Here is a 13,782-nt window from a genome sequence, read left to right as displayed (position 1 = left end):
CTGCTGGGCGAAATCGAAGCGGCTGGGGCCGTGCCTTTGTATCTTTCCCACCGAAATTAAGAGAGGGAAGCGAGCGAAGGAGCGAGCCGGGCGAAGAAGCCGCGGCGGCGGCGGCGGCGGCAGCAGAAGGACTGCAAAGAACAACAGCGGCGGCGGCGGCGGCGGCGGCGGCAACAGACCCCCAAAGTGCCTCCTCAACTCGGCGCTCGCGTCCTCCGCGTCGCCGCCGGAGCTTCCCGAAGCGCCTCTCCTGAATGGCTGCCTGCGCCGCGCTGCCTCGGACCTGGCTCCCGGACACCCGCGCGCCCTGAGCGGCAGCCGCGCCTCGGCCGCTTCGGCGCCGGCCTCCCTCCACTCCCAGCCTCGCGGCGACGGGCGCGATCCAGCGGCGGCACCCCCGGCCGGGCCCCGGCGGCGAGCAGCAGCAGCAGCGGCGGCGGCGGCGGCAGTGGCGGCGACGGAGGCGGCCGCAGCACCGGCAGCCTCCCCAGCGGCGGCGGCGGCCGCGAGCTCGGGGCTCTCTCCTGCGTGCTGGCTCCCTGCGTGTGGGCCGGCGGTGCGTGCTGCTAGCCCGCGGACCGTGCGGGGCTGGCTGGCCGGGGCGGGTGTCCGGCGAGCCGATCGCCTCCGCTTCCTCCCCTGCCTCCTCCTCCGGCTCCTCTCCCTGCGTCCCCCCTTCTCCGCCTCCTCCCCAGGGTGACCCTCCTGAATGCCTTTCCCAACAGCCCACTTCGCCTTGGCTGGTTTTGCAACTTGAAAAAGGACGCGTTTCTGGGGGGGAGGGAGGGAGGGAGGGAAGGAAGGGGCTGAAAAAGAGAGGGAGGAAGGAGCGAAACACCGCCGAGCCGGTGGGGGGGAGGATCGGGGGGGGTCAAAGCCCTCTGGAATTCCACTGTCCCTCCACGAAAAATCACCCCCGAAATTGGAGAGGGGGGAAGAGAGACAGAGAGAGGCAGAGGAGAAGGAAGGAAGGAAGAAACGAAGGAAGGAAGGGAGGAAGGAAGGAAGGAAGGGAGGAAGGAGGGCAGGCGGGGGGCAGGGCAGGGGGAAAGAAGCAGAAAGGGATCGACAGCGGTAGCAGCTAAGAGGCGGCGGCGGCAGTCGGAGCGGAGAGGCGGGAGAACCCCCGATCGCTCGCCTCTGCCCCCCGCAACACAGTCAGGCACCCTTCTTCTCCCCCACCCCACCCCACCCCTTCCCCACCCCACCTGACCCCCTCCTCTCCCAGCCTCTTCCCCGGCACCCCCCCCCCTTTTATTTTTCTCCGTGGGCCCGAGATATGGCAATGGTAGTTAGCAGCTGGCGAGATGCGCAAGAGGACGTGGCCGGGGGCGGCCCCACCGGAGCAGCTCAGCCGGGCCGGGACCCGCAGCAAGGGGCCTCGGCCGCCCCCCACACGCCGCAGACGCCGAGCCAGCCGGGCGCCCCGTCCACGCCGGGCGACAAGGGCCAGCAGCAGCAGGGATCGGGCCAGAGCCAGCAGCAGCAGCAGCAGCACATCGAGTGCGTGGTCTGCGGCGACAAGTCCAGCGGCAAGCACTACGGGCAGTTCACCTGCGAGGGCTGCAAAAGTTTCTTCAAGCGGAGCGTCCGCAGGAACTTAACGTACACTTGCCGGGCCAACCGGAACTGTCCCATCGACCAGCACCACCGAAACCAGTGCCAGTACTGCCGCCTCAAGAAGTGCCTCAAAGTGGGCATGAGGCGGGAAGGTGAATATTATTTCTTCCCTAATTCTTCTCCTGCTTGTGGGTGTCGAGAGCAGATCGGGAGGGGGGATGCTGGCACCCTCGCCCCTCTCCTCTGAAGCCCCCCCTTCTCAGCCCCCGCCACACACTTGCCTCTTGCCTTCCTCAAAGAGAGGATGATGATGATGATGATGATGATGATTCCACCACCAACACCAACACTAAACACCTATTGAATCTTCTAACCCATTCTATATTCCTTGTACGCTCTCTCTCTCTCTCCCTCTCTCTTTTGTTGGCTTGGAGTTGGGAAAGGAGAGAGAGAGAGAGAGAGAGAGAGAGAGAGAGAGAGAGAGAGAGAGAGAGAGAGAGAGAGAGAGAGAGAGAGAGATCAGACAGACCACTTTCTCAATTGTTGGGCTCCCCTTTCTCTTTTCCCACCTTCTCTTCTTTTTTGTGGTTATTATTCCCACTAAAAGAAGGGGAAGAAAAGGTGGTGGGACTCACACTTCACATTAGATCCATTTCCACAGCCTCCTTCCCACCCTGAAAGCTGAAAGAGACATCTGTAAGTAGAAAACAAATGTCTATATTGGAGGCTGTTTGAGTAAATTATGCCGCTTGCATTGCTGCTTTCTTGCACCTTCTCGATCTGCCCAAGCGATCTCCCACCTCCCACCCCATAGCAAGATCCGGCCTTGTTTTGGCTCCCTCGTGCTTTCCGAGGAAAGTTTGTGAGCGATCAGTGCCTTTATAGTTCTGTCATTTTCCACCGCCACCACCGCCACCCTTCTCATGCTGCTCATTTTTATTTCGCCATCAAACTCCATCTTCTCTTTAAATATTGCATTCCAATTGCAATCTCCAGCACAGTTACTGATTATTACTGTTCTTATTTTACTAGCATCCTAACACATAGCCTGCCTCTGGAATGTGATGTCCACCCTTTGTAAACAAAACGAAGACACCCACCCACCCACCCCCCAGTGTTGTCATGTCGAAGCTTCTTCCCCCTCCCCGCTCCAAAAATAGGGGTGTTTTTATTTTATTTTTATTTTTAATGTTTCCTTGTAATCTGTTTTTTTATTTTCCTGTGAAAAGATTGACTGCAGTGGCGTACATGGTGTCTGTATCTCTCCCCCACCCACCCCGTCTATATAGCACTTTGATGGTTAAACGTCAGGTTCTGGTTAAAGACCTCCTAAGAGTCAAATGAGCCAGTCGATTTTGTGCAGTGGATAAGTGTGTGTGTGTTGTGTGTGTGTGTGTGTGTGTGTGTGTTTTAAATTAAAATATTCTTTCCCTTGTGCCACAAGGAAAGAATAGATTTTTTTTTTAAAAAAAAAAAAGGAAAGGAAAGGAAAACATAAATAAAAACTGGTCACTGATGGCTTCATTTGTTGCTTCAGAGAGTTGTTGGTAAGGGCAGGGGTTTTCGGGGAAATACAATATATACAGAGGGGGAAATAAACATAGAGAGATGTGTACCATTTCTATGTGTACCATAGTCCCATTTAATTGAAACACCCAACTGCCAGGTTTGGAAGCATAATTTGCAGGGGGAGGGAGGAATTCTGACAGCTCGATGGGAGTATTGGATGTGTGTGTTTTCCTTTATCAAAAGTATGATTAACAACAGGAAACAATGAAGAAAATATACCTTCCTGTGAAAAGGAAAATATTCATTTTCTGCGCTTTGGAGAGATCTCAGTGCCCCTTTCTTTGCCTTAAGTTACCTTTGTTTACATGCCATGAGTTTGAATTGCTGGTCCTGAATAAGTAAACCAACCAACCAACCAACCAACCAACCCCCCCCCCCAAACACACACACAAACACTTTGTTTAGCTTTACGAACTCCAAGCCTGCTTACGTTTGGGGTTGGGGTGGTTAATGAATCTACTGTGTGCAGTGTGTGTGTGTGTGTGTGTTGTGCAGTCGCAAACGTGTGCTTTCACTGGCCAAAGCAGTGGGCAGACTTTTTGCATCTGCGACTGCACAGGCCAGGACTTAATAGTATCCTTTCCTTCTCGCCATTCATGTTTGGCTTTTGTAAATCCAAATTTTATTTTTAACCCCTCCTTGAACAACGACGATAAGAACAACAAAACCGCTTTTCTCACCTCCAGTCCTTTTGAACAGGAACAGGGAGAACTTTACTGGATAGATCCATGTATGAAGTTGGGCTGGGGCCCGGTTGTTTAGGCAGAAGTAGCATAGGCGGCTAGGGAGGGTTCTCCTCGACCCCACCCCCCACCCCTACCCCTCCAAACACTTTGGTAAGCCTATTTGCTAAGTAGGACTCCGGACTGGTAAATAAAGCAGAGGCTTCGCTCGATGGACTTTCGGAATTCCAACAACTTTGGAGGCTGGCTGTCTGGCTTAGCCGAGGGGCTGCCCAGGATGGCTGTGTGGCTCTCTGGAAAGGCTAGCAGGGAGCAACTTGGAGGTGGGGCCCTGACTTTTTGTAGTTCTGGCGAGGGCTGCTTTGTAGTGTTGTTGTTGTTGTTATTGTTGTTGTTGTTGTTATTGTTATTATTATTTTGGCGAGGGGAAGGGCAGTCTTTCAGCAGGCTCTCAACGTGCCCATTTACACAACAATGCTAGTCCGGGGGGCTTGCATTGTGCGCGTCGGCCGGCCGGCCGGCCACCCTCCCTCCCCACCCGGATTTGTGTGCCTGCGTGTGTTGGGAGCGAGCGAGCGAGCGAGCGAGAGCGCCTGTGTGTCTCTGCGTGTGCGCGTGTGTTGCTGCGGGAAGCAAGCTTCGCCTCGCGCGCGGCTGGCGGGCTGGGTTTTGCCAAGGCTGCTGGATGCACATTTCCTCTCCTTTCCTCTCTTTCTCCCTCTTTTCGTCAGCGGTTCAGCGAGGAAGGATGCCTCCGAGCCAGCCGAACCCGGGCCAGTACGCGCTGACCAACGGCGACCCGCTGAACGGGCACTGCTACCTGTCGGGCTACATCTCGCTGCTGCTGCGGGCCGAGCCCTACCCGACGTCGCGCTACGGCAGCCAGTGCATGCAGCCCAACAACATCATGGGCATCGAGAACATCTGCGAGCTGGCGGCGCGGCTGCTCTTCAGCGCCGTCGAGTGGGCCCGCAACATCCCCTTCTTCCCGGACCTGCAGATCACCGACCAGGTGGCCCTGCTGCGCCTCACCTGGAGCGAGCTCTTCGTCCTCAACGCGGCCCAGTGCTCCATGCCGCTGCACGTGGCTCCGCTCTTGGCCGCCGCCGGCCTCCACGCCTCGCCCATGTCCGCCGACCGCGTGGTGGCCTTCATGGACCACATCCGCATCTTCCAGGAGCAGGTGGAGAAGCTCAAGGCCCTGCACGTCGACTCGGCCGAGTACAGCTGCCTCAAAGCCATCGTCCTCTTCACGTCAGGTCAGTGCAGTGGGGGATGGGGGGAGAGGGAGGGACAGCCGCTGGAGGGACAGCAGCAGAGTCAGGGCGTCCTGGGCGCCCCCCCCCCCCAAGGATCTTCCACAACATTGCAGTCCAGGAACAGGTCACACGCCCCCCCCTCCTTGTCCTGGGGTCAAAGCTTATTCGCCTCCTCCAAGTCCAGTTGGCGTTGGGAAACTGGATCTCTTCCCCCTCTACAGAGGGCCGTTGCCTTTCTGAGCAGAGGGGCTGGGGGCGGGGGGGGGGAGAAGTGAGGAGCATCCCTTGTGTAGATTGCCTCAGGTTGGCCTGTAGATGCTTTTGGTAGCTTTCAGCAGGCCTCGGGTGAAATTGATAAACCTAAGGTGATGCGGTATATGAAATGTAGGAGATTGCCGTTAGATTCAGGGGCATGAGGGGGGAGTGGAAACTTTTCTCTCTTAGGTGGGGGTGGGGGTGGGGTGTGTGCGTGTGTGTGTGTGTGTGTGTGTGTGTGTGAGAGAGAGAGAGAGAGAGAGAGAGAGAGAGAGAGAGAGAGAGAGAGAGAGAGGGAGAGAGAGAGAGAGAGAGAGAGAAGGAGGTTTAAGGCCTTGCTGAAAGGGCTTCTCGCCAGAGCTTGTTCAAATAAGGAAGGCAGAAGCACAAATAAATCATAAATAATACTGCTTTATTGCTGCTTGATTCTCCCCTTATCGGAAACCATTCATATTTGCAGTTGCTGTGGTTAGTGAGGCTCATAAAAATGGATTCAAGCGCCAAAAAAGGGGACTCATTCTCTTTAAAAGAGAGACAGAGAGAGAGAGGAGAAGAGGAAAAGGAAACCCAGCCTCAAGGTTGCAAGTACCAACCTGCAGATACATTTCTTTCATTCTGTATTTTTTAAAGAAACAAACAAACAATGCAAAGCCACGCGAATACTGGGAAATGTAACAGATTGCCTGAAAAAAATAGCAAATTAAGGGTAGGCGGGGGTAACGGGCATGTTAGCAATTTTGCTTATGATAGATGGTTCAAATTAACTTTGCAGGAGAGTGCATTAACGTCTCCTTTGAAGTGCTTGGGTTGGAGCCTATAAGAATACAAGACATCCTTTATTATTTTAACCTGCGCAGGGGACATATATAAACATCAAAGCCCCAGGAATTAGAAACGAAGATAAGGAGACCTGGCGGTGGTATTTGGGGCAGGGTGTGTGTGTAGGTTAATCTAGCACCTTTAAAATAAAAAAAGACTTCTTCTTTTTTTTAAAAAAAAGACCTCTTTACTTCAGGATCCTAATCCCATGCCATTAAATCTCCCCTCCCCCCTTTTTTTAAAAAGAAAAAAGAAAAAAGAAAAGAAAAGAAAAGTGGGCCCAGGCCCTCTACAAAGCTTTCGTGAACAAAGCTGCCCAAGCTTGCTGAGGGGTCTGGCTGGGAGGAAGAATCCATCAATATTTGTTGCCTTTCATGCATGAGGAATAGTATTTACATTGTAGTCAAATGACTCTTAAATTTGCACAATATTGTAATGTAGCAAATGTAGTATTAATATCGATTTGAACATCGGATAATTTATTTAGACAGGGGCATCTCATTGGTATGCGCGGTGCTGGGAGACGTGGACTGCGACTGCCCCCCCTTGTTCCTCTGGCTGCAAATGCAGGCCCGGCGGCGTGAGGGTGGTGGCGGCGGCGGCGGCGGTGGTGGGAAGAGCTGGGCTCTTTCTTTGCAGAGGATCAAGTGCAGATCTTAAAACAAACGGGGGAGATTTACGGAACAGCCACCGAGACATTTGGGCGCGTTTTATCTTCAGGCTCTTTTCCGGACCGAAACGCGCTTTTTCACAACTGACAAAAAGAGACCCTGGTGGCATTTTTCAGGGTGATTTAACTGGAGGGTCCCCCTGCAGACTCGCGTGCTTTTGTTAACCCATTTATTCAATTGGGGAGGGTGAGTGTATGGCGAGGGGGGGAGAGGTTTGATCTGAACTGATCAATGGATGGGAATGGATGGGCCGGTTTGAAAATACAGCTTTTAGGCAAAAGTATTAAAAGAAAGAGGTCGGACTGCTTTATTGGCTTCACCGCCAAAGACCTCTGGCTAAAAGAGACGTTTTCTTTCCAGTTCCTCACATCCTGCCCCCCCCCCGCCCAGCTCTCGCTGGATGACTTTATCAAATTGCTCTCTATATGTTTATGTATTTGTGCATGTCTTCCATTTAATTGCACATAATGCAACTTTTGGGGGGGGCGCTAAGGCAATGCAATTGATGACATCCCCAAATAAATAGAAATAACATTTTCCAACATTTGGGTGAGTGGAGGGGAAGGAAGGGTCGACAGGAATGTATAGAAATAAAATTGCCACTCTATCGATGCCATTTCTTTTTTTCTTTTTTTTTAAAGGCTCCCTCAACACCCCCTCCTTTTTTTTCTTTTTTCCCATATATACTCATTTCCACTTGGGCCTAATCTTATTTCGATTGCTAGCCAGAAGGTAATTTATGGCAAATCTTTCGCCAAGTCATTCAACTTTTTAAGCAATCTTTGATTGATGGAAAAGACATTTTTAACCACCTGGTCCCAGAGGTTTTAACTCAACAATCTGATCCCACACGCAAAATGACTCTTGCTTCTAAATGGTGTTTAAGATGAGGGATCAGTGTTTAAACTGGCTTGAAAGTTATTCTGGTTCTGTCTTGTTTTTTCTCCCTCACCCTCCAATCTCCCCATTTGGGCTCCGGAAGTTATTTTGCATCCACAAAAGTTTGGAGCCCTGGTTTGTTTGCCTTTTGCACAGATATGCAAACTCCATTAAAGGATGCCCTTCTCCTTTGCCCCGCCCCTCCCCCAACTTTGATATATAAAATCTCCCACGGAAGGATCAGGTTAGATAAGATCAGTCCAATAAATCTTTCTCCTGCGCCATAAGAACTTTGATTTCTCGTTATATGGGAGCTGATTACATCTATATTTTCTGAGCACTAAACTCTCCTGGATGCGTTACATGAAATACACTCCCCGTAGTACAAAGGCCCAGGTTGGCGTGTGCTGAACAGTAATGATTATTTATTTACATCATTTCTTCACCATGGACTGGAGGAAGAAATATTGAGAAATAATGACTGCAGGAAGAAATATGACCGTCTTAAAAAGTGGGACATGCACAATTTCCACCTGAACCCTCCCTTCCCCTGTCCCTCCAGAGCCCTCGTGCCTTTGCCGAGGTGTAATTCACAGAAGGTGAATATGCATCGCTTTTCCTTCTTTGGTCTATTTCATCTCAACTCAATCAGCTAATCGATCAGATAGCATAGATTGTTTAATTAATTTTCAGATCCTCCGGTTGCGTGATGGAGGTTGAAAGCATCCCTCGACCGTGGGTAGACACGTTCGCTTGGAATGAACAAAATTAAGCCCCACTGAGCTGGATCGTGTTTAGCGTAAGGGGTGCCAGATAAAATCTGTTCTGCACCGCGTGGAGGGAGGGGGTGTTAAAAAGCCAGAGAGAGGCAGAAAAAGTGTTCGATAGAGCACCCTTTGGAAATACGAAGTAAAGCGGGTAGGACTCCCTGTCCAAGCTCTTTCTCAGGGTCCCAGCACTGGTCTTGCACGAGAGAAAGAAGATAGGCTTAAGCATTTCACCAGCCGAGGGAAAGGGACGGGGCCTGGCAAGACCTGACCTCAGGAGACAACCGGGCCCCTTAATCCTGCCTTGTCTGGCTGTTGTGTGTGGAAGCCCTGGCAGAAACGGGCGACTAGTACATGGGAAATGGCCGTCTACAAGTGCGGTGGAGAAGCGGAGGGTGACCTTTGACAATCACCATCTAAGGAGGAGAGTGGCTCTCCGCTATTGACCGCAGATAAGGCCAAGGCCTGCGCTGCGTGTGCGTGCATAGTGCAACCTGTCTCCTCACCATCACCACCGACACTACTCCCCCCCTTTTTTTTAGATCTTGCAAATGATCAGTGCATTTAAGGTAAAGGTATGGATTAGCACAACCGCCGGGTGTGGGTAATTGTACATCTAAGCGCTCCTTAGTCCGTAGCGAGGGTCAAGGGGGTCTTCTGCTCAGAAGCGGCTGAATTATAGCTCGGTTAATGTCTATTTTCGCTTGAGGCCAGAAACGTGGACATGAAGGCTTTTGGCCATCTTTTTAACAGCCAGCTCTGAAAACGGAAAGATCCTTTAACCTCAAAAAGAAAAATAAACCAACACCAAATAAAAGAGAGAGAGAAAAGAATATATATTTGTTTGAATCAAACTGCTGCGTCTTTTGCAGGGTCATCGTTTTACATTGGCAATTTTGTAACGTCCTTTTGGGGCCATTACACTGCGATTAATTCATATACAGATCTATATATTAGCAAAGGCTGCCTTTGATCTGCGCTAAAGCGTCCTGCTCGCTGACTGCAGGCTTGTGATCCTGGTGTTTTGAAATATTTATTATTCATATCAGAAAACAGGTCGTGTATTTGAACGTGGGAGACAACAAACGGGTCTACATTCCCTTGCCTTGCGGTTTCTTGAGCTCGGATAATCCACCACCTGGGCGTGGGGCGTCCTCTCTCTCTTCCCTCCCCCTCTGCCCCCCAATACTATATGGATATTTTTAGCGGGGGGTGGGCGAGAGAGAAGGGGGGATAATCCTTAAACTCTTTCTTTCTCCTACTACCTGAAAGGGAAAAAGGAAGGAGGAGAAAGCAAGCCAGCATCGCCTTCTGGGGCTGGGCGGGCGGTGGGCGCTCTTTTCACGCCGCTTCCCAGCTCTGCTGCGGAGCGTCGCGACTCTGCTTCCTCTTCGACCTAGAACTGGGCATCTCTCCGGCTCTCCGCCGGCCTCCTTTTGACTAGCTGGATTTCTCCCCACCAGCTCAGGCGATGCAGCCGGCGCAGCTTTGTGCGTGCGTGCGACCGAGCGACAGCAGCTGCAGACGCCTGCTTAGCACAGGCTTGGGGGGGGGGGGGCAGAGAGTGGGGGGGAGGGAGAGGGAGAGAGACTGAGCCATCTTCCTGGCAATGATTATACAGCTTACAGAGATGTGACCAATTTTCAATTACTCGATCTCCGAGATCCCGAGACAAAGCAAGGCCCTCCCCCCCCCCCTCTCTCTCTCTCTCTCTCTCTCGGAAATGGAAACGGCAGCCTTTCGTGCGAGCGACTCCAAATCCTCGCCTGGCTCGGAGCTCATTTCTGCACGCGCTTGCTTGGCCCCATTTCTTCCACCCCGAAGCCTTTTCCTTTAGCTGATGATGCGCGTGGGGTTGGGGGGGGGCTGAAAGAGGGGAGGAAGAGAAGGGAAACCCCCCCGGGGGGGCTGGATGTGGTGTGTCTGTCCGTCTGTCTCTCTGACGGAGAGTGGGGGGGTGTTATGGGGGGCAGAGAGAAATGGTGTGTGCGTGCGACCCTGTCCATGGGCTAACAATAGGATGCAGCTCGACGAAGCGAGCGAGCGAGGCTCCCCTTCCTGGCGGCTGAGGCCAGGTTGCTGGCTGGCTGGGGAAAGATGGCTCCGGCTTCCCTCCCGGCTGCCTCTCCGCGTCTTCCATTATTTATTCGCAAGGTGAAGGAAGCAACACAAAGAGAGGGGGAGGGGGCGGGGCGGGGGCGTCTGGGGTCGCGGCTGCTCCTGTCTGATTGCTGCTGATGCTGCGCGGGAGGGGGGCGGCGGTGGAGCGCGCGCGGGGGGGGAGATCCGTGGCTGGTTCGGCGCCGTGGCCACCACTCGCCCGCTAACCGTGTGGCCCTTCTTGCCTTTCTCCCTCCCCCCCCCCCCACGCCGCCCTCCGCGGCTGGGCAGATGCCTGTGGCCTGTCGGACGCGGCGCACATCGAGAGCCTGCAGGAGAAGTCGCAGTGCGCCCTGGAGGAGTACGTGCGGAGCCAGTACCCCAACCAGCCCAGCCGCTTCGGCAAACTGCTGCTGCGGCTGCCTTCGCTGCGCACCGTCTCGTCGTCGGTCATCGAGCAGCTCTTCTTCGTCCGCTTGGTAGGTAAAACCCCCATCGAGACGCTCATCCGCGACATGCTGCTGTCCGGCAGCAGCTTCAACTGGCCCTACATGTCCATCCAGTGTTCCTAGAGCGCGGCGCGGCCTCCCCCGCTGAGAGACGCAGAGGAAGCCCTCCGGCGCGAGAGACCGGCCCACTCGCCTCGGGGGCGCACGCAGCCGGGTGGGGGGTCCGGCGGAGAAAGAGAGGGAGAGAGAGAGGTTGGGGGCGCGGCGGGGGGGGGGCAGGAAGAGAGATGCACACTCAGAAACCGCAGACACTGGACGAAAGACTCGCGTAGGATCAGAGCCCGGCTGAGAGGCGATGGCGGAATGGACACCTCGTGTTTGTGGAACAAACAAAAACATTGAGACGGGAGACCTTTAAAAAGAAAGGACCGAAGGGATGTTAATATAAACCCCCCCTCCAAAAAAAAAAAAAAAAAAAAGGAGAAGACTAGAATGGATTTTCCTGGATTTATGATGGACTGAGGTGGATATCGTCTGTACAGCAAACAAACACACAGTTTAAAAACAAAACAAACGAACAAAGCTGAAGCCGAGTTGACTGAGGCAGGGAGGGAAATGGGAAGGGGACCCACAAGCAAACACCACGAACATTGTTCTTCATTTTGTAAGATAATTAGTCTTTATTTTCACTTTTTTTGTAAAATTTAAACATCGTATGCGCATAAAGGAGAGGGGGGAAACACATGAAACAAACAAAAATTAGGGGAGGGGGAAATAACATTTTCCAAATAATTATTAAAAAAAACAAGGAATTGTTCTGTGTGTATGTATCTATATCTGTTTTGTATTTTTTTCTGGTTCCAAACCAGGCTTCCTGTGATTCTATACTAATAATTTTTGATATAACCCTTTGCTTCTTATAATGAGTGCGATATATGTTGTCGAAGCTGTTCTTCAAGAATTAAAATTGAAGTGAGAATTTAAACAAAAATAAAAGAATTTAGCACAAAAAAAAGGCAACCCAGCGACAACATCAACAACAAAATCCCCGGCCAATCCATGAGTTTTTGTTCCTTGAAGCAGACCTCCTGTTTGGGTTTGCGGGGAGGGGGGTTGTCCCCACCCCTACCCCCCACCAAGTATTTGGAAATACATTCCCGCCCCTTGACACTCTGGAAGGTAGCTACAAACAACTCAATACAACGGCCATGTTGCTGGGAAGGTGTGCACATCTCTGGCCATGCCCAAACTGAGTGGTTTTATGTGGTTCTGGTGACTGAAGTTGACACAATAGAAAGAATTGTGGGGGATCTCCTGAGCCTTCCAGTGGTTGTCAGTCCTTCTGTGCGCATAATAATCTGGGATACAAATGGGGGGGGGGACTTTCCACTACTTTGGAATGCTCCTTTTTCTTTCTTTCTTTCTTTCTTTCTTTCTTTTCCTTTTCAGGTCAGGATTAATTATCTTATTTCTCCCCCGCCCACTATATATAGATATCAGGACGCTGTGTCGAGGTATCAGTATCAAGCCGTTTACTCCTGGTGTACTTCTTTAGTGATTTTACCTGATTCTTAGATCCTCCCCACTCGCAAAGATATGTGGCTTATTGTTTCTGGGAGATTATAAAAGAAGAAGTGTGTGAGAGAGGGGGGATATTTTATCAAAATGAACGCTTTTCTTTCCCTAAGAGCCCCCAAAAGAAACCAGGGGCTAGAGGTGTGGTAATTAGGTATGGACCGAAACGAGAGAGATACATATACATGCCATATGTCTGGTCATGTATTCGGGCCCTAGGACATTCGTGTGCCCCTATTCCTGTGGGCCTATAGACGCCTCTCCTTGAATGCTAGTGCTGAGCCTCCTCCCAAAGCCCCTTCCCCGCCCCCACCCACCGTCCACGTACCCCTCCTTGTCAGAGTGGAGTCCCTTTTGAAGGCAAAGGTTTCCCCAGTGCTTGAAGCTGGTCACTGCAGATCCCTGTAACAGCTTTCAGTGCATTAATGTTTTATAGCATTTGAGACGGAGCTGTAAGAACACTCACTGCCAAGGGAGCTCTTTCTTAACGTATTAATAAAGCTGGATCTTTAAAAATAACATTCGTGTGTGCCCCCCCCCCACTCCCACCCACCCAGCCAATCCTTCTCTCCCATTCTCCACTCGCTGGCCCTCCAAGCACGACCAAGATTTTCAGCTGTTTCTCCTGTTAATATGCTGTGTTCACTCTCCAGATTTTTTATTTTATTTTGCATTAACAAGAGCCTTCAGTCCAACCCGCTTGGGTTTTTTGTTTTTGTTTTTAATATTCTAGACGCAAGGAGAGACCGAGCGAGAGCAAAAGAGCGTGCATTTCTATATGGGGGGCATTGCAGCTGCATAATCACCACAGCCAGGAGCTTGAGTCTGTATGGACTAGTCAATTTCAATGGACTAGACTGGAAAATGTGCACTTTTGCCCTTATTCACTTGGGTGTTCTTTGAAGGATCGGGCTGCAGGCTGCAGGTGAATTGCCAAGGCCTGCCGTGCCTCTGGTTTTTCAGAGTGGTAGTGTGCGGGGGACACATCTCAGACAGCCCTTAAACATCTATAGCTTTGGTTAGGATGAAGATCTTTGAGAAAACCAATCCAAATGTGTTCTCTTACGATCAAAAGTCAAAGTATTCATTGCGAGGTTATCCTCCTGGTGAAGTCAGAATAACATTTTGTGTAAATCCTCCTCCTCTCCTTTCCTACCCCCCCACCCCCCCCACCCTCATGTATTTTCGAGTTCACT

The 13,782-nt window shown here is 51.8% G+C and overlaps 1 protein-coding gene across 2 annotated transcripts; it reads left to right on the top strand.

Annotated features, from left to right (window-relative positions):
• Positions 1-799: 799 nt before the first annotated feature.
• On the top strand, positions 800-11,432 carry NR2F1 (nuclear receptor subfamily 2 group F member 1). Of its 2 annotated transcripts, none has more exons than XM_063129612.1 (3): positions 800-1,712; positions 4,544-5,071; positions 10,854-11,432. In XM_063129612.1, exons 1-3 carry the CDS (start codon positions 1,280-1,282, stop codon positions 11,132-11,134), a joined length of 1,242 nt encoding a protein of 413 aa, XP_062985682.1. In that variant the 5' UTR covers positions 800-1,279; the 3' UTR covers positions 11,135-11,432. The 2 variants fall into 2 exon arrangements, with proteins under 2 accessions (XP_062985682.1, XP_062985683.1); XM_063129613.1 differs by lacking the exon at positions 800-1,712 and adding an exon at positions 3,751-4,135.
• Positions 11,433-13,782: the final 2,350 nt, after the last annotated feature.

The sequence above is a fragment of the Elgaria multicarinata genome, chromosome 6 (assembly GCF_023053635.1).
Source record: "Elgaria multicarinata webbii isolate HBS135686 ecotype San Diego chromosome 6, rElgMul1.1.pri, whole genome shotgun sequence".
Taxonomy (NCBI): Eukaryota; Metazoa; Chordata; class Lepidosauria; order Squamata; family Anguidae; genus Elgaria; species Elgaria multicarinata.
The sequence above is the reverse complement of the archived record's forward strand: the minus strand, read 5'-3'. Positions and strand labels throughout refer to the sequence as shown.

Coding starts and splice junctions, on each gene's coding strand:
- NR2F1 (XM_063129612.1), top strand. CDS start 1,280: ATGGCAATGGTAGTTAGCAGCTGGCGAGATGCGCAAGAGGACGTGGCC. Junction 1,713..4,543: donor AGTGGGCATGAGGCGGGAAG/GTGAATATTATT, acceptor TCTTTTCGTCAG/CGGTTCAGCGAGGAAGGATG. Junction 5,072..10,853: donor CATCGTCCTCTTCACGTCAG/GTCAGTGCAGTG, acceptor GCGGCTGGGCAG/ATGCCTGTGGCCTGTCGGAC.